Source organism: Thalia democratica, chromosome 5 (genome assembly GCF_965202585.1).
Source record: "Thalia democratica chromosome 5, ktThaDemo2.hap1.1, whole genome shotgun sequence".
Classification (NCBI taxonomy): Eukaryota; Metazoa; Chordata; class Thaliacea; order Salpida; family Salpidae; genus Thalia; species Thalia democratica.
The window spans coordinates 73,884,968-73,906,539 of NC_139169.1; the positions used below are offsets into that span (position 1 = coordinate 73,884,968).

A 21,572-nucleotide genomic window follows, 5' to 3' on the forward strand; every position below is an offset into this window, starting at 1 on the left:
TTTTCTCAAAATCTAGCCGCTACTTGTGGGCTTCATTTATTTTTTCTATTTGCACTCATTTATTTTTACCTCAAATTTTGCTGCCTCAATTATTTACTTAAACTAAAAACACTTTGATCCTATTAAGATAAACTTTTGTGTTTATATACAAAGGAAATATAATATACTATGGAAAGTGTCCTTGCCACAGATTATTAATACTAAAAAGCTTACAAAAACTGCTCATTCAAGTAGTGTAGTTGTTCAATATGGTAATAGAAAAATTTTTCAGTTGATGTTTTATTCATTTATACTAGATGAAAGCATTGGAACTCAAATAATTTTGTAAATTTCTAGGAAAATTTTGCAATTTTAGTCCGACTTTCAATGATCTTCAAATAATATTTTACCATTTAAAGGCTTTGGAAAATATAGAATTTCGTAAATTTAAACTGACATAATCTGACTTTTTAATAAACTTCCTGAATTTTGTCATTTATTTAGTTTTTCCTGACCTTGTGGCAACCTTGCAAAAGATTATATTATATCTTAAAGTTTATTGAACGAAAAAAAAAAACGTTCAAATCACTTAGTACTAGGACCTGGTGCACTAAGAACCTTTCGGTATATGTTTACAAAACATTTTTTACTTGAAGCCGAACAAAATAAACAGAGCGAGATTAAGTAAAGTCTAGTTTCGTGTTGTTTAGTAGTTAATGTTAATAGTTGAAAGTAAAATTTAAACTTGCAATATTATAAACTTTATATGGGTATATTAGACTAGTTATTGCTGTTATTAAAATTTTATGTTTTGTCACATGCGTACTTTTATAAAGTTTTATTTCTTTGGTGAAAATTACACATTTAATTTTCAAAGTACTTTATTAAATTTTAAATAAAGTTGTAATGAAATACTTTAAATTGTAACCTAATGACTAAAAAGTTTAGATCAAGAATATAATTGTACTAATCTGGCTGCTAAGTACTAAAAAGCAGTGCTTTTAGTTCTGTTAAGTTCGTATTCAAAAAAACATAATATTGTTGTTCAAACTATCCTATAATATCCACAGATCTATAAAAATTTTTAAGTACATAGTTACGTAGGTGTTGAAATAAAACTTTATCTATTCCAAGTTACAATATTGTAAAATTTACACTTACATTAATGTACTTAGTTTAAGCACCATGTTAGTGTTTCCAAATAAAATAAATAAATACTAAGTTTTTAGTAAACTATTAAAACAAATTCCCATTATATAAATACATACAGAACTCTTGTAGTCTACAAATACACTATTTTTAATTCAATATGACCGAAGCGTTTTTCAAAAAGTAACTACAACACATAGACAAATAAATAAAAGTTTGAAAAAGCAACTTACACAAACATCAAACAAAAAGAACAGCGAAAAGTGTAACCAATATAAGATAACAATATGATGCAAAATATTAAAACAACTTTTTCAAATGACACTTCAGATATGTATTAATTTTAAATTGGCAAATAGAATGTGTAAATATTTGTTGCAAAGTGGCAGACAACAAAAAGTATTTTTTAATTTTATTAAAACAATTTAACACTGTTTGATCAAAAATAAAGAATATAAAAGCAGCTCTAACCTTGTGCTTACATGATAGTAAAAATAATCAAAAAGTAATAACAAAATTGATAAAAATTCGGAATAACAAAATAAACCCTTTTATTGGTGAAACGGAATAGTATTGAAAAGATAGCATTTTTAAAAATTTCAAACCAGATTTGGATATTTTTGAATTTTTAAAAATGATTTACTCTAATAAAACATCGTACATAGAAAGTTACTCAGCACCTAATTTCATTTTTGTGATAAATGCAAATAAATACTTGTGAAAAATAGCGACTTTTTGTGGTCATTTTTTCACAAATTTTGTAACAAACATCAACAACAGAGGTAAAACTTTAAAACGACTTATTATTTTCAGTACTAACTTAAATAAAAAACAAAATTAAAGCACCCTTAATATTTGATAAACATAAATTTTGATTTTGAATATCTCTAACAAACTCTAGTACTGTTGTAGAGGTGAAAACGTTTTCAACAATGATTTTTATCAGCACTGTATTCCTTAGAGAAAACGTACTAAAAAAGCACCATATTTATTAACTTATTTAACACTGTAATTTTTGTGCAGTTTTAGAGGTAACAATTATCAAACAATAAACATTCAGTTCTTGAATAAAATAATATTAATGTTTGATCATTTTTACTTTCAATTAAAATGTTAACACTTTTGATCGTTTCACCCGATAAAACATTCAAAAAAATTTTTAAATTAACAACATTTTATACTATAAATAGTACTTTTTTTTAATTCCTAATACTTATTTAATTCTTGTTATTATTCTTAATGTACATGACACCTACCAACCATTTTGATAATTACTTTTCTCAATACTGTCTCGTCTGGTACATGGGGTAGTGGTTGTTGTTGGTTGACGACGACCGGTTGCTTAGCAACAGCGGGTTGTTGTGCGACGCCATCGCGTGGTGATGAGACGGTTGCGACGGCGACGACGCGTGAGAAGGGGATTTCCCGCAAGCGAATATTTTGGAGAAAAGCGACGACCAGCTCTCGACAGTTTTCGCCGACCAAATCCAAAAACCCGAGGTAATTCCTGAGAAAAAAAATTTGAGAATTAATTAATTAATTTTTGCAATTTATTTTGTTAAGTATTTTTTATTATGAGTTGTAAAAGTATTTTGATGAAACTGAAAATCTACTAACAACTTCTTGGTAGTTTTTTTGTTAAATAAGAAAAAAACGTAAATTTTTAAGATGGAATGATGGTAAATATGTATTGATAAAATATATGTGTACTAAAAGTGTTTTTTAATTTTCATAACATATTTACTCAGCTTTAAGTTGTCTCATAGAAATTTGATTTTTATGAAAAATTTGAATTCGCAATTTTACACTAATATTATATTTTTTTAAAGTTGTATCGTATTGATACCAATAACAAATCAACTCATCATCTTAATTATAATTTTACATCATCATAAATAAAAATTAATTATTTTGAAATTTTTTAAACAACAAAAAAGTACCAATAATAAAATCAACTCACCAACAATAAGCATCATTGAGTATTTAATGATGAAAACAGCAAAACTCGGTTTATTTTGCGCGTCTTGTTTGAACTCGCACGGACAAGGTATCGAGTATTCCCTGAAAATATTTGTTGAGATGTTAATAAAAATTACATAAGTAGCTTTTTCAAAAATATTTTATGTTGTGAAACATATATTTAATGATTAAGATTATAACTTTTGAAAACTTACATATTTTAGTCACCCATATGTAATGACTTGAGATGGATAATTTTTTTTTATAGCGTTTAAGATTAATTAATAGTTTTAAAATAATAAAAAATTAACAAGCTATTGTTTTATATTAATAGAAAAAGTAGAAACATAACAAACTTAAAAATGATTATACTAATACAAACGTAAAACATTTTTCGTACACAAACTTGCAATTATTATCAACCAAACCTAAAGAACAAAAACTTTAGAAAATAATAAAATAAATACACATGATATTTCACAAACTTGCAATTGTTGGCGACCCAGCCCCTCTGCCAGCTGTCCCTGCCGTAATGCTCGTAGAACAAGCAAGCCACGGTGCAAGCGGCGGGTACCGTGTACAGAACGCTGAACACTCCTATCTTCACCATCAACCTTTCTAATTTGTACACCTTCGACGTTCCGTGGTCCGTACGCATCTGATTCCTGTGAGAAAAATATTATTAGTGTAAGTTTTTAGTTTGTTAAACACTTAATCTGAGTACAGTTCTTTATTATGTTTTTAAACTGAAACAAAACTTCCGTGGTCCGTACGCATCTGATTTCTGTGAGAATACAAGTTTTTAATACAGATTACAAGATTTTTTTTTTTTTTTTTTAGATCTATTTGCAAATCGACACTTTAAAATGGAAAGAAGATCATCCTTTGGTTTAGGGTTTTTTGAATAAATAATAAAATTGTAATGTAGTGTGAAAATTCTGTTATGGAAAGCGTTGTAATTCTTTTCGCTCTAATTGGTGCTATGTTGTGATTATGTGCTATACTATCTTATTGATTATTAGTATAAGTTAATAGTTTGTAAACACTTAATTAGAGTACTCTGATTATTATGTTTTTAAACTGAAATAAAACTTCCGCGGTCGGTACGCATCTGATTATTACAAAGGGTAAAACAAGTTTTCAAAACAGATCGTAAAAAAAAAAATTTATGCTTTAAAAAACCTTTTGCAAATCGGAATTTTCATAGGAAAAGAGATCATCCTTTGGTTTGGGGTTTTATAATACATGATAAAAACATAATGTAGCGTAAAAGTTTTAAGCGTTGTATTCTGTTTTTATTTTTGCTCTAATTGATACTTTGTTGCTGAAATGACATTTATTTATTATTTGTGTTTAGGCAAAAACAAAATTGTGACTCCCTCGTTTGCCTAGTTTTTATAATGATTAATTGAAGACGTGAGACACTTGGTGCTGAAAGTTAGTATAACTATATTAAGCTTTTAGATGTCAAAAATCATAAAAGATAACATGCTACAACAAGTGCGCTACAGGTAAAACACCTTAACTTTTTAAAACAAATCCACAACTTTATTTAAACCATATTGCTTCAAACTGTAAAAAAAAAGCACTTTGACAAAAATAAAAACTTTTAACATTTTGCATAATAAAAGTAACCTGATATTGTACATGGCGTGAAACCCTGCAATGAGAAACACGGTACCGGTGGCGAGGTATATTGTGAGAGGAACCAACAGGAAGTTTCGCAGGTCAGTGCTGTTATATATTCCCACGAAACACACCTGTATTGATGTTAATTGTATTAATAAAATCAAAAGATTATGTTAGTACTAGTAATACAACAAGAAGTTTCGCAGGTCAGTGCTGTTGTATATTCCTACAAAACACACCTGTGTTGATGTTAATTATATTAATAAAATTAAAAGATTATGCTAGTACTAGTAATACAACAAGAAGTTTCGCAGGTCAGTGCTGTTGTATATTCCTACAAAACACACCTGTGTTGATGTTAATTATATTAATAAAATTAAAAGATTATGCTAGTACTAGTAATACAACAAGAAGTTTCGCAGGTCAGTGCTGTTGTATATTCCTACAAAACACACCTGTGTTGATGTTAATTATATTAATAAAATTAAAAGATTATGCTAGTACTAGTGATACAACAAGAAGTTTCGTAGGTCAGTGCTGTTGTATATTCCTACAAAACACACCTGTTGAAGTTCATAAACAAACTAAACGCATGTAGACCTGCTTAAAAAAGGGTAATTTTATACAATGAATTAAGCAAAAAAAAAGACTGTTCAATAAATTTACAGGCATGATAAATAAATGATTAATTTAAATTTAGTGTCTAAAATGTAGACCTGATGATTTGTTTTCATTTACATACCTCTGTGCAAAAAAAATCAAAAGTCAAAACGAAGCATACTAACACTAATTAATTGAAAAAACAAAGAAAGTTACATTTTACATGAAATATTTTTAAACAGATAGTATTTTGTAACAAACAGTAAGTACATTTACATACACACCCGTGTAAAAAATCCATTATTCCATACGAACCAAACCAACAATATTTAATAATAAATATAAAGTTTTACAAACTCACCCCGCTCAGAACGTCTCCCTCAATTTTCCCGCTGATCAGCACCACTATGGTCTGCACGGCGGGAACTGCCCACCCGACAGCGTGGAAATAAGAGCTTTTCTCTTCAATCGCCTCGTGCCCCCATTTCTTGCCGGCTGCCAGGAACCACGTGAACGATAACACTATCCACCTAGCGGATAAAACTCATTGAAATTTTAAAACAAGAACCTTTCCTTTACTTATCTACCTATGGAAGAACTACTGGTAATTTATATTAAATATATTTATTTCTTGATTGGAACAAGTCAAAAACAACATTATTCACCTCTAAGGAGAAAATTAATCATACTATGTATTTTATACAGAATTTATTTTATTCAAGTGAAAAATGAAGCCTGTCAATTAATGCAGATATCTTAACAGACTTTTAAATTCTTGTAAGATGTTTGCATTTAATTTAAAGGGGTTTAAGTTAATTAAAAAAAAGAAAGATTTGCCAGGAACCACGTGAAAGATAACACTATCCACCTAGCGGAAAAAAAATATTAAATGTTAACGTATGATTAACTTGTGATTTTATAAGGATTGCATCCGATGGCAGAGAATTTTCATAAAAACAAGTTAGACCTTGTAGAAACCGAGTAAACAATTACATTATCCACCAAGTTAAACAAAGCATACATATATATTTATCTTTTTTGAAGCAATATAAAAACACCTTCTACCAACAGACGCACTTTTTTTTTCCAGATTAACAAAATGATTGAAAATAAGAAAGTCCGTTTGGGTAGGGTTTTTATAACACAAAAAAACATTTTATGAGCATTTTTATAATACAAATATGTGTTTCCTTAACAAATTGTTTTTAATCGGTTGGCACACTTTTTTTACAGGCTTTGAATAACAAAATAAAAGAAGAACAATTTATGCAAAAAAATATATTAGTTACAGAAACATAAACAAGTTATTCAAAATTAATGAATATATATTTAAAAACATGATGTTTTAAAAAGATTCTTACCAGATAGACCTAAAATTTAAGTTATTTCTAAAGAGATAAAACTTCCTTCAAATGTAAACATAGATGTACAAAAGTATTCAAACAATTTCTCACCAGATAGATCCAGCAATTGATAAGAAATAGACATTAAATACTCACTATATTTAACACTATACTAAACATAACTAATTATTATTTATAAAACATATATCTATTTAAACAATTTCATACCAGATAGATCCAGCCATTGAGAAGAAATAGACAATAAATACTTAATAATTAAACATCAAACTAAAAATATTTATTTTTAATTTTTATACTCTATATATTTATTTAAATAATTTCTCACCAGATAGATCCAGCCATTGAAAAGAAATAAACGACCATGAAGAGAATCGTGCAGCCCGCCTCTCTAGCGCCTTGTGTGACCACCTGAGATTATTTATATATTTACAAAAAATATTTGGAAACTCTGTTTATTATTTGAATGTTTGCTTTCATAGGTTTTAAAATTCTGTTAAAAATAAGTTCATAAATGCATAACATTTGTGTGACCACCTGTGATTATATATACATTTATAACAATACTTGAAAACCCTGAAAATCATTTTTAAATAGGTTTATAGGGTGTTATTTTCACAGATTTTAAAATTATGGTAAAAGTGCATGTTCATCAGTGCATGGCATTTGTTTTAACTTAGCTTACTTTTTTGATAACTTTTTTAAGTTGATGAATTTTGAGACTTTTGAAAGTGTTGATTAGGAGCGTATAGGTTTAGATAATAAAACTGACCACATAATTCTGAAATTAAATTTCAGCAAGATCTTTTTTTTAAATCAACTACAAAATAATTACAAGTTATTTTAACTTAAACTTTTATAGTTATATTTAATTCTTTTTTACTTTTTTAAAAACTAGTGAAAACTTTTAGTTGACCTATTGAAAGAATTTTATTTAACTTTTATGTGTTTCAAATGTATAAAAAAAAAGCCTTATGTTTCAAATATCTTTTTTATAAAAAAAACCTTAACAAATTTGGTAATTGAGCATACATGAACGCGTTAGCATATATAAGAAATACTAACAATAACACAAATATTTAAGTCATTTCAATTTATTCATATTGACAATATTTAGACAGCGGTATTGCCACCAAATTAACGTTTTATTATTAAACTTGGCACGCTGACAAAAGGATATCACGAGTATAAAAACATTGAGATATTAAACAACAACAAGACAACGTGTGTGTTTGATAAACCAGAAGTTTATTTTCTTAACGTTTGCCACACAAGCTTAAACCTCGACTAATAACAGATTTTTTGGTATTTTGTCTAAAAAACGTGAGTTAACATTGATAATGATTTAAAAAATAGTGAGCTTGAAAAAATAGTAAAGTTAACATTTGGCTGTATTTCAAATATATTATAAATTAATTGTTTTAACTGACTTATATATACTTATTAGAGACTAAATAAGGTTCAAAATAACTTAAATGCATTAACCAACAGCTGTTGTAAGAAATATAAAATAATTTAGCAAATTTTTAGAAAGCATATAAACTATTTAATTATTTAATATTTATTGTTAATAATAATTATTACCATATTTAATTTACTTAAAACACCTAAAACTAAAAACAAACAGTATTTTTAATAAGTCTGAACAATACTTGAAGCTAAATGACATAGTTCAATTTTTGACAAAAATAATCAATTAGAAATATTTATTATGATTAGGAGTACAACAGATAAGCATAGCGTCTCCGGCGACTCATGCATATTTTATCAAAAGTCTGTCGTCTACTGCTTATGCGCACAAAGTTTCAAAAAACTTGCATAAATTATAACTCTGCTTGAAATATTAATCAAGATTTTTTTATGATACTTGTCGACCTTTATAAATACAGTAAATAACTTTAAATTTTGAGTTTTGTATTTACATTTCTGTTTGAAAAACTTTTATAACTTGATAATTTACTTTTTGTTGTCAGATTCCACAAATTAAAGTTTGCTCAAACGATAAATAAATATATATACATTATACATTTTCAGTGAGCTTTAAACATGAAATTATTACTTTACTCTTTAAAAATTTTTGTGTTAAGCTTTTAGTAAATAGTTTAAGAAACCTACTTTTAAAAAGTTTGTTACACAGAGGAAAAGTGTTAACATTTCCGCAACATCTGTTATCGTGTAACTATAAATAAGTTTACTTAATTTTAAATAAATTTAAAAAAATGCTTTTATTTAAATGTGAAAACTAAAAAAAGATCTTAGTTGTATAACTTAATTAATTTTACAGAAAAATATGTTTTCTACAAAAAAATATGTTTTCTACAAAAAAATATAACTATATATTTATTTGTCTAATTAAAAAAGATTGCTCAATTTACTGAGATTTAAAAAGCTTATTTAAATAAAGATGTGCAAATTAAATATTTATTTACAACCAGGTTTCGGTGACAAAAAATTGCGAGCTATTCAAGTCAAATATACATTTTTTATTTTACTTGAAGAGGTCGCAATGTTTAGTCACCGAAACCTGTTTGTAAATATATATTTAATTTGCACATCTTTTTTTAAAAAAACATAACTAAATAAAGTTGAAAATACTATAACACAGATGTTGTAGACAATATAACACCAAAAGCTGAATAAACAACTTTGTTATTTTTAATTTCTTAAATATAAAAACCAATGCCAACAAATATTGGCTGAAAAAGTTTAACACTGATAAAGTTGAACTAAAGTATGTCGACTATTGAAAGAATATAGCATAATTGTTAACATTAAAGATATTAAGTCTAAATTTAAAAATATTTTAAAACTACCTTCAAACATGATCATCCCTCAAACAATATAATACCAAAAACAAAAATATTTAGTGTTATTTCAAAGCATCTGAAGATATTAACTTTAATTTATTTCTTATATATAAAATCCAATGCCAATAATTATCAGCTCTAAATGTTAAAATACTCAACTTTACACAAAACGTTGTCGACTATTGAAAGAATATAGCATAGTTTTTAGCTTTAAAGGTAAAAAGCTTATACTAGTAAAATTGTTACAGTAAATCTTTATCCGACAAAATATCTAAAGATTTTAAATTGTTTAGGAAATTTTACTTACTTTAAACATGATCATCCCCTAAATTTATAGATCAAGTTACGTCATAATTTTTTCTACCTTGACAAACAAAATTGTTAAAGTAGTATGCAAAATATACTAATATAAAGTCAAATTGTAAACTTTAAACTAAACCACCTTGATATATTTTATAAAAAATAAAACAACTGTGTTAAAAACAATGAATATTTATCAACAACCAGCTAGAGAATAAAAAAAAACAAGTTTTTTAAATATTGTTGTTATAAAAACTAATGCTAGAACTTAACAATATTAGTAATTATAAAAATAACAAAATAGCAACAAATTATCACAAACTAACTTAAGGGCAGTTTTCAATATTTGAAATTTTTTCAGCAAACATTTTTTCTAGCAAATATTTTCATACTTTTCAATAATATAAAAACTATTGCTAGAACTAAACAATATTAGCAATCATAAGTATGAATAATAAAATTAAAATTACATAGTAGTAATACAAACTAACTTTAGGGCAGTTTTCGATATTTTCAGACTGCATGCAGGCCTGTGGAGTGTGAAACTTCTGGCAACTAACCGAATCGGTGAGGAAATATCCGCATATATATGCTATTGAGACTCCCAAGTAACACACTGTAATTTATTATATTAGTATTTGCAAGCTAAAATATAAACATTGTAGTGTTATTGTTAATAATTTTAACTGCTGTAAGCTGCAATGTATGCATTAAATAAATTTGTTTATAAATTGAAAAAGTAAACCAACTTCATTTTAGTTTAAAAACTTATAAAATTTTTGTATTAAACTATCAGAACCGTCAAGTATCAAACTGTAACTTAATTTTTAAATGCATTAGAAATTCAAAAGTTAATATATAATTAAAACATACTGAAATGTTATTGTTATTACTTCTGTGAGTAGTACATGCAAAAATAGTTTATAAATTCAAAATGTAAATAAGTTTCATTTTAACTTTAAAAAGTATTAGATAGTTTTTATTATTTAACTATCGGAAGCCTTATAACTTATTATATTTGATAATTATTACTCAATTGTATTATAAAAGAAATTATATCAAAAAATATATAGTTAAGTTCAAATAGTGTGTTATTTTTGTGTTAACGTTTTATCAATTTTTTTAATATTTATATATCGTACCTTCAAAGTAGCTTATTGCGATATAATGTTATTATTACTCTAAAATGTCAACACAACAATTTAAACAAACATTATTTTGAACTATTGATAAGTCACTATCTTAAGTAATTCATTGCATAAAAGCTGATTTGATTGAGTGGGTATTTCAGATTAAAATTTTAAAAGTGCCATGACTCAACTTAATAAGATAAATCTGCATTGCCCATTTACTAGCAAAATATAGCTTCACGTTTTTCTTGAGTGCACCTCTATTTATAACACTTGGTTATTTTGCAGCCGATATACTCGAGATACAAGTGTTCGAGCTTTAAGAACACTTATCGAGCAAATAATTAAACCCTAACCCACTTAAGTGCTGTTTAAATAATTCTTACCAACTTAAAAACTAACCTAAGCCACAACTTTTTTAACAACATTAAGTTAGAGTGTTACAAAATTAAAAAAAAAAACTTTTGATACTGTTTATAAAAACTAATTTAAACAACGAAATAATTAATTCAAAAAATAAAAGTAACATACAAACGTAACACAACTCATTTAAAACTTTATTTAAATACTTTTTTCACCACTATCAAAAAATTAAGGTTTTGAATGTAATTTATTAATTTTTCCTGACAGAAGCACTATTAAGTACCAACAATATAAAACTTGTTTATAAAAAAATTAACTACAATACAAACTTTTAAAGTAAGTAACTAGAATAACCTTGACATGAACTATTTTTTTAGAAAATTAATTTTTGATTAACTTAAATCATTGTAAATGTACTACTAAGTTGATAATAAAAAGTTTCATTCAAAATTAAGGATTATAAACAGTAGCTTTTGTCGTAGAAACTTCGTCATTTATTAAAAATTTCATTTCATCAAAGTTATACATACTATTTTTTATTTAAATAAGCAATTTATTTTAAAGCAGAAAACTAGTTTTAATAAAACGAAATAATGTACAAAACTAATAAAACTAGCTTTTGCATTATAGGCAAAACTTAAATTGTTTAAAATACTTTTAAACTGCATAAATTACAATTACAAAAAGCTTAGAACTATAATACTTTATGTTGGTATTTATGTACCTGTGAAATAACTTTTTTACTAAAATCTAAGTTTTATGAAAACACAGAAAAACTTCCATTGCTTTTACCAAATAAATGTTAGCACAAGTTGTGAAAACTTTTTAAAGTTTGAATCTTCACTTATAAATAAATTTTTTGTGTGCACTTTCAAACAATAAAGAATTGGCTAAAAGTATTAAATATCTTTCGCTTAAAAATTAAGTAAATAAGATTTTCTGAACCAATACATGCACAATCGCATTAAAAAATAAACATTACAAGGAGTTTTTAAGTTAACAACAAAAATTTAACTAGAGATAAATAACTATGAGTAAGGATGAAAGATTGCATGCCTTGTTAAAATGTTGGGAATTCCGACGTTTTTGCAAACATGACTAAATAAGGATGATAAAAGTCGTACATTAAAAACCACAGGCAAATATTTTAATTTAATTTCCAACACTGGTTTTAAATTATTTAATTTTCAAGTTTTTTGAAAGTGTACTTTTGCGTGAAATTCTAAAATTCAGTTTATAATTTATTTCAAAATTATACTTTGAAGTTTTTCACAAACTTTTAAAAAGACTTTGCGTTATTCTAAATGTATCTTAAAATCATAAAATTAAACTCAATAGTGACATAAAATATAATATAGTATTATAAAATCAGTGATTAATATACATGTTTTACTAAATTTCAGAAAAGTACATTAATTCGCTAAACTTTCATGTTTTCAAAGTTGTTCGTGTACAAAATAAAAGATTAAGCTGATAAATTGCTCAAAAATAATGCTTTTAAGTCGCCGCGGAAAAATTTGCGAAAGAAAAGACTAAGTAAACTTATATAAGTACTTTCCAAAACAAATACACTTTTTACAAAACACAAATGTTTTATGTTGTGTTTTATGTAAAACATGGTCTCGGTATGTTAAAAGTTGTGTTTCTCAAATTTTAAAACATTGAGGTTTTATATTTATTGTTTTCTATAAACTCATAAGACTAAATGATAAAATCTGGGCAGATATCTAAACTGAAAATTACTAAATCTATTTGTTAGTAAACAAATTATTATTTACTACACAATATAAATAAAAAATATTTTTACATAAAATACTTACCTAAATCTAGCATTTAAAAACTAAAATTTTAATAAAAAAACACGAAAAAGTAAATATTAATACTTAAATAAATTAAGAATCAAATTAATCAAAGTCTAAAAGTGTCTTTTCAGTAAGAAATAAGTATGTTTTTCACACAAAGAAATATGATTATAAACTGATAAAAACTGATAAAGAGCAGATAAAAATGAGTTTGTGGAGATAAAAATCAGTCATAAAAATGTTTGACATGTGTATTGGTAAAAATATAAACCACATTGAAAAATAGTTTAAATAAAAATTTATGAACATTATTTGTAACTTTTAATTTTTTACACTACGAAATAAACTAGCTTAAATATAACTAAAACTTGAAAAAACAGCACATTAAGAAATCTATCAACTAAACTGATTATAATAAACAGTTAAAAAGGTTGTTATTATCGATTGCTTATTTGTCATTATTTTTACATCCAATAAAAATTCTAAAACTACATATTAACAGATATCAACCATTTGTTTTTATTAGCTTTTAAGCAGAACATTAAACTTCAAACATTAGTTATTTGTTAGACATTAATTTTTTACATTTGTTTTAATTTTAGAAGCAATTTCAGTACAAATTTTAAACCTCCAACAAGTAATTTAAAAAGCAGTCTAACTTTATTTGTGACTCATATTTCTTAGTTTATCTCACACGTAGCTCTATAAAATATTTTAAACAACTAAAGAACCTTAGAAACAAAATATAAATAAAATGTTTACAAACCTAACAAACAATGATTAAAACTATTTAAGAAAAAACAAAACTTCATTGAGACTAGCGTGCAAAAATCATCAACTAAAGCTCAAAGTAGAAACTACACTTACAAGCCATGCCTAATTCTTAAACTCAAGTCGAATAAGTATAAAATCGTTTTTTTTTTGATTAGTGGAAACCTTGTTTTTTAACAAACGTATTATTTTTCATATTAATTCCATTACATATGGTTCATATTATTTTTCTCACAAACCTGACAGAAACACGATGGGTCTTTCCGGGTAGTGAAACCGCTTCATGTCGATGAGGTAAGTGAAAGAAGTGAACAAAGTTGAAATGGCACACAGGAACGACAAACTTCCGATGCAGATGGCCGCCGTCCTCCTCTGGTCTCTGTGACGTCATAACCATAGTTTTTTTTCAAATACATTTACACATACAACCTTAGTCTATTACAACAAATTAAGTAATCAAAAATTTTCAAACATTTTAAAATAGATAATATTTAACTACTATAAACAAAGTTTACACTTGTTAACTAGTAAAACTATAATTGTTTTTTTATGATACATTCACAAATAAGTAGTTTTTCAGATAAAAATTTGCAAGTAATTTCATTTAATTTTAGCTGCAGTAACAGTCACACTAACTACTTTAAAAAAAATTTACACTGTTTTTTATCAAAAACTTAAATGATCTCTATGCAACTTGTTATGCCTCTATATTATGCAAGCATATCAAAATAAAAAAATAACACAAAGTAAAAATTACAATTACTTTTAAAAACATACTTGGACCAGAAGAGCAAGTTATCTTCTTCGCACGGAGCAGCACAGTTGTCCTCCCCCATGAACTTGTAACCTTAAAAAATACAGATTTATTAAAACAAATGTAAATAATGTCAGTTTTGTAGGAAAAAAAGTTAACCCTGTGCAAATTAAAGAACTTGTTTTCTCAGGGTTTTAAAAAAGTGGTACATTTATTTCCCTCCATTGGCAAAAGAATTTTTTTCGTTACATTTTACAGCAAATAAATATCCTTTAACATATATGTTAAATATATAAACACAACTATATTAAGGTTCATTCAAAAATGGAAACCCTGGGCAACTGAAGAAGGCATTTTTTGTTACATTATTTACTGATTATACTTTATAAATAAACTTAAACTCATAAGTTTATTAAAACAAAACTAAGATCAGTTTCACAAAAAAAAGTATAGAGAAATGCGAAGCCCTGTGACAATAATAGCAGTTACTTTTTAAAACTATAAATAAAGAAACCCATAAACCTGTACACTTTAAAACAAATTTCAAGTACAAAATTATTCTCAACTAGTCTCATAAAGAAATACAAGAATAACTTTACTTAAGAAATAAAATATTTTTTTATGTAACCAATACTCAACTTTTGAAAATGGGTTGTTAAAAAACTTATTTTTGCAAATAAAACACTTTTAAAAAACTTTTAATTGTAACTTATTTATCACACCTTTTAATAATTATTTACAATTTTTTTTTTACAAAAAAACTGTTTTACATAGTAAAACTTTTGTATGTTTAAATTTACAGCGAGCCAAAAATTTTAAAATCTCACCATTCTTATACAGAACGGGGGTCTTCATGTCGTTTGGGCAAGTGAAGTTTTTCTGCAGGTAAGTCTTGCACTCGTCTTTCGGACCGTAGCAGAAGTCGTTGTCGAGAAAGTCGTTGCAGTTGATTTTAGCAGGCCATCTGTATATTAACATGAAATTTGGTTATACAGCAGTAGAAATATAAACATGTACATTGTAAAGTATTTAAATAACTAGTATAAAAAATCGTATTAGTTTCAGTGGTACATATTCAAACTTTACCTTACTGCTGCAAAGCATATATTTTAAAACTAACTTATTCTTAGATTAATAAAACAATAGTTTTTGCAACTTTAAGTAAAAATAAAATACACTAATTAATAATAAACAGTTACAAAAGCCATGTACGAGGCTGCCACAAAAAGTTTATAAATCTTTAATACAATTTACTGTCTTTTGTATACACTTTATTTAAAGCAAAAGAGTTGTCAAAGCACATAAAATTCATTAATTAAGTAAAACTTGACAACAATTTAAACAAAGAAAAAAACCAGCCAAGGCTGCTAAGTCTGAATAAGTTAAATGCTGAACTTACTGTCTTAAAAATACTTATATTTCCATATTTAAAAATTGTGTCAACTAAATAAACTGCTATCAAGAAAGATATAAAAAATGTCTTTTTAATCATATTCAACATTTGTTTATTTTACATGGTGGACGATTATGAAAATGAGTTTGCAAAATCCTGGTTTAGATACATTTAGCAAAAACTAATTACACATAAAGTTCAAACAGCTGGTTTTTTATTGCAAAGTAAACTTTTTACCAAACTCACCCAAAACCCCCACAGTGGTTCTTCACACTCTGACAGTAGCTTCTGCAGGGTAGGAAGAACTTCTTGAAGTCCGAACACATCGGAAAGTACAAGAAGCAAAAGAAGTCTTCAGCTGAAACCGAACAGTCCATCTGTAAGGAGCATAGTTTGCAATAATTCAACTAAAAATCTGTTAATTTGAAGCTTTACATATATAAGATACTATTTCTTTTTATTAATAATTATCAAAAAAATTCATATTTTTATTAATAATTATTTAAACTAATTAACAAGAATTTAAAAAGTTTTATTCAACAAATTCAACGGCTGTTTAGAACCTTAAAGCTTATCAAGTATTTTGATGAACAGCTTAGTGCAGAACAAACAAATCAAAGGTAGAATCTTAACAGAAACTTATACTTTTTACAAAAATAATTTGAAAGTTTTTGCTTGAAACACAAGTATGACGTATATTAAGTTTTTTTAGTGTGTGTTTTATAAATAAAAAAGACACTCTTAAGCTTTTTTTATAAAACAGTTAGTAACTTTAAAAGATAATAAATATATCTTGAATATTTCTGTACTTCTTTTCTTTTAATTAATTTTACCTTGGTATCTAAACTCTTATAAGTTATAATTCAGTTTTACTATTTTTCACCAGTATTACAACTGGATTTGAAGCTGTACGCTCCAAACACCTAATTTAAATTCTCTTACTACTTTTTTACTAGTATTTAGGTCTGAGTGCTTTACAAATTATCAACTTAATTCATTTTTACTTAAAGTGCTTTAAAAAGGAAACAAAAAAATATCTTACTTCAAATGAAAGGCTATTAGATATGTTTTGACCTGACCAACAACCACTTTATTTAAAAAAATTCCAAATATAACAATTAATAAAAAACAAATACATATGTATACATTTTTATAAATTAAATATAAAGGTCTTACATCAACTTGAAGATTATTAAAACCCTTGATTGCTTCAAAAGTCATGGTGTGCCCAAAGATGTTTGGAAACACGCTCTGATTGTAATCTGAAAATAACATTTGTGTTTATAAACTTCTCAAAAACAAAGATCTGAACAATTGATTGAAAAAAATATATTTTTACTTAGGTTGTGCATAAATATAATTATGAAATAAGCTGTAGGAAGCTATGATTAATCAATCTAGATTTCAGGATAAGAAACAATCTTATTTATTGGCTATCTAAACTGGTTAGTTGCTTAACGATTAAATTCTGCTTAAAAAAAGTTTATAGAAAAACTTTTTAAACAATGGTTACTATTGAACTACTAACAAATATATATGCCTATTGATAGTTCCAATTACTGTTCACTTTTTACAATCAGCAGGGATGCTTTTCTTTAAATCTTTAACAATTGGAAACTAAACCGTGCTAAATTTATCAGTTTAGATACAAAATTGTTCAAAAGTTTAACTTTGAGCAAGAAAGAAATATTTTTTACATGTAATATTTTTCAAAAATCCAGATTTTTTTCAAAAAGTATCAAAATCAAGATTTTCCAGGATCACTGGTTAAATGGCTACCGTTTTAAAAACCTTAACTAACCTAAGCAGCCTGTACAAGTTTCAATACTGTTAAACTATCAGTTTTGACATAATAGTACTTAAAATTAACTTTGGTCAAGTCTTTCAACTAAATACTATTGTAGACATAAAACTGACTTCAATTTAAATAAAGATGTGTAGTTTTGCCCAATTATCTTTTCCTGATCTGACTAATGAAAAAAAAACTTACAATTAACTACTAGTATACAAGTTTATGCATTGCTATTGATGTTTTAGTATTTTGGGTGAATTGTGTACTGATTCTAAATCTACAAGCTATATATCCTATAAAAAATTGAAATTATTTAAAATACTATATTAGCCTTTATTTTAAGTAATAAAGTTCATTTTATTTCATTTAAAACAAATGAGATAAATAAAAACAATACAAATTCAATTTTTAGCCATATGACTGTAAAGTTTTTTTTTTTAATTAGCATTTCCTCTTATATAAAAGTTATAAATATGAACTAAAATCTACTTTTTTTATAATAAAAAGTCTGTTAAAATTTTGATATTTGGTCAGTTTTGTAAAATGTTTGTTATACAATACTATTTTTTTTTAACTCTCAACATTCTCAATGACTAAAAAGTTTATTGAAAATATGTTTCCCAAAATATTTTTGAGCTAAGGGAACTTTTGACTAACTAGTTCAAAAAAACATTACAATATTAAACTTCAATGCTTTTTTGTCTTTAAAAAGGAATTACAAAACTTTTCCTTTGTACAAAAAACAATTTATAAACTAGTTACAAATACAATGTAATATTTTGAAAAAGATTACTCTAAAAACTTAGGACTTTATATTTTTTCAATAGTTTACTATAGCAACTGAATACTTTAATACATTATATACTTTATATGGTATGAGACTAACTTTAATAATATTGTTTTAATTAAATAATATTTTTTACCACTTTTGTTTAATATTATTTAATTTATTAATTTATATGTTTTATTTAAAGTTTTAATTTAGCTAAGGATAGTGGCAACCCTGTTATACCGGGTGTAATCGAAAGTTTTCAGAAAAATATAAATACCAAATATATTAAAATTGAACAAGTTAAAGTACACAAAAGTATTAAGCAAAACTTACTCATTGATGTGCAGATTTGGGTGGGCATGTCAAAACAATCGCTTTCATCTTGTGCATTTGTCAAGTTGATTGAACTTATCAGCAGGCACAGGAGTATTAAATACATTTTACACATCGGATTTAATTTTTCATGAATTATTGTTTAAGATATTATCTATTAAATTAGAAATTAATTGTTACTTGCTAATTAAAAATTTGAATGCGTAATACAAACCTAAACAGCTTAAATTTAAAGACTACACATTGGAATCAGGTCTTAATATTATTATTAATATAGCAGAATATTATAAACAATAGATTAACAATTAAAAAAACAAATACATTATACAAAAACTGAAATACTTTATGATTAAGAATGGTGAAAAGTTCAATATTTCTTTCTTTAATATTAGATATAATTATACTTCAAAATATCAATAAAGCTTTTATATATAACATTATTGCTTAAAGTACTTTTAAAACCATGTCATCAAGCAAGTAAATGTTTTTTAAACAACATATTACTTGCTGACAACAGTATTCAAGCAACAATGATCAATTGAGAATAAAAGCTTTGTTGATTTTTGTAGTATAACTTTTTATACAGTGTATGATACAGACAAAAGTACACAAATAACAATTTACATACTAGGGTAGTTCAATAAATTTAAACTATAATATTGTTACTATTTTTTAATAGTGAAACATTAAGCTTCTAAACGTTATTATCTCTTTAACTTACCTTAACTATTTAGTAACCTTAATAGTATTACTAAAAGTTGTGTCTGGTTTTATGAAAAAAAAAACTAGTTACAAATATTCATTGAACATAAAGCCAGTAAAATATACAGTTAAACTTAAACATGACAATAAAACTTAGTCAAACTAGTTTTTAAAGTTTAGTGTTTTGGAGAGAGTTAAGAATAGGAAACTGTTCCAAATTTTAGCTTCCTCTTACTTGTTTTTTTTTGTATATGTGTCATTCACTAGATTTCAATCTTGCAGTAATCAGCTTAGAGAATTCTAAAAACCCCAATTAGGACTATTTTGCTAATCAGGTCACAACTTGTTGAAAATATACTTTTTAAAGTTCTTAGTCTTACATATAATTTATTTTTTTTGTGTACTCTGATAATAGCAAGACTTTGGGTTTTAGTGTAAGTTTTTGGTGGATTTTGTTATTAAAAATGAGTTGCCAAGACAGTAGACTTCCAACAACTTCTTTGGTTACTTTTGTAGAAAGGGCAACAAAAAACAGGAAATATATTTTAATTCCTAATTATGAAATGAAGTGGTAGACTTAAGTTTAATTTTTCAAATTGGTAGTTAGTTTTAGAAATGAAAAGCTTTTAAGTTAAAAACTATTATTGTATTCTCTAAGTGTTATTAATATTTTCAATGTTTAAAACTTCAATATTTTTTATGTAAAACTGTAAAACATATTAGTTCATTAATAGATACATAAATAAATTCATTTATACTGCTTGTAAGCATTAAAGTTTTTTTTTCTAATGAACAAATCAAATTGGAGTGCTTGGGATTAGTGAGCTTCTAAGCTTTAACAATTGAAATGAGTTACCATAAGCTTCTAAATGTATTTTCTCTTTCGCACTAAACAGCTTTTTAACACTTAAACAAATGTCAGCACGTAAAAAGCTTTTTGTTTTAATTGTTGTGATTTTTGCTTTCAGACTAAAATGTTGAGTATAATCTTAAATGCTTTACAAAGCAAAACGTTTTTTAAAAGTCTGAATACTATTAATAGTAGTTTTGATGCTTAATTTAGTATTTTTTGTTACAATAAACTCGCATGGTGTTTTATAAATATAAAAGAAAAGAATGAAAAATTACAGTTTACAATTATTAGCTATTGTATAAACAATATATTTTAAAGTCTTTATTTTATATATCAGTGGTGCTTCAATAGCATCTGGGAGTTTGTGTGCTCCGGAGTCCTGAGGTCTTTGAAAAACTCTGTCATTTTATAACTAATAATTAAATTTTTTATTTTCAACTCAAATTTCACTTAATATGACTGTCTTTTGTTTTATTTATCAAGTTAATTAAGAATTAGTCTTAAAGATAAAATTTTCACAAATAAAGACGTTAAAATATATCTATTTTTAAAACTTGTTTGTTTTTTTTGAATTTATATGTAAGATTAAATATATACTTATTAGAAGGTTTTTAAAAACTTTTTTAAATATGTGTTTAAAGTAACACAATTCAAAAATATAAAAACAAAAAATTTCTTACAACCGACTAAAATCAATTTAATAAAAAAACTAAGGACCAAAAAAAAACTAAATGCTTACAAAGCGTAATTGAATATAGAGTATTATTAGGTTTAAATTTCTGTAAAAAAAACTTAAGGTTTTTTAGAGAAGTAATGAAATTATATACGTGACAAATTGAAGTTTATTCAAGTTACAAAAAATTTGAAATTTGAAACCATCAGGATTCTTAACGTAAAAAAGGTTATACCAAAGTGAAATACAATCATATTAACATTTTAGTTTCAATTAGAAACATAAAAAATATTTCAGTTGTAAATTTAACAAAAATCCAAAAATTCGAAAATTTTAACAAAGCCTTAAAACTTTGTTATTAAAGTATATAAAGCTCTAACCTACTTAACTTTATATAAACAAAAGTTTAAATAACGAAGCTACATAAACCAATAGAAAAAACTGTCTAGA

The 21,572-nt window shown here is 25.6% G+C and overlaps 1 protein-coding gene across 1 annotated transcript; it reads right to left on the reverse strand.

Annotated features, from left to right (window-relative positions):
- Window positions 1-1,637: 1,637 nt before the first annotated feature.
- LOC145835459 (frizzled-2-like) lies at window positions 1,638-19,044 on the reverse strand. Its single transcript, XM_082943053.1, has 13 exons — window positions 18,895-19,044; window positions 17,174-17,259; window positions 16,244-16,374; window positions 15,432-15,568; window positions 14,628-14,697; window positions 14,090-14,229; window positions 10,276-10,400; window positions 7,006-7,088; window positions 5,678-5,846; window positions 4,723-4,847; window positions 3,573-3,752; window positions 3,089-3,189; window positions 1,638-2,635 (listed from the first exon to the last, which is right to left on the reverse strand). The coding sequence occupies exons 1-13, from the start codon at window positions 19,007-19,009 to the stop codon at window positions 2,409-2,411; spliced, it is 1,689 nt and encodes a 562-aa protein (XP_082799179.1). The 5' UTR covers window positions 19,010-19,044; the 3' UTR covers window positions 1,638-2,408.
- Between the last annotated feature and the right edge of the window lie 2,528 nt (window positions 19,045-21,572).

Excerpts from the sequence above, each read along its gene's own strand:
- LOC145835459 (XM_082943053.1), bottom strand. The coding sequence starts at position 19,009 with ATGTGTAAAATGTATTTAATACTCCTGTGCCTGCTGATAAGTTCAATC. Across the intron at positions 15,569-16,243 it reads AACCACTGTGGGGGTTTTGG|ATGGCCTGCTAAAATCAACT; the intron begins GTGAGTTTGGTA and ends GTTAATATACAG. Across the intron at positions 4,848-5,677 it reads AGGGAGACGTTCTGAGCGGG|GTGTGTTTCGTGGGAATATA; the intron begins GTGAGTTTGTAA and ends ACATCAATACAG.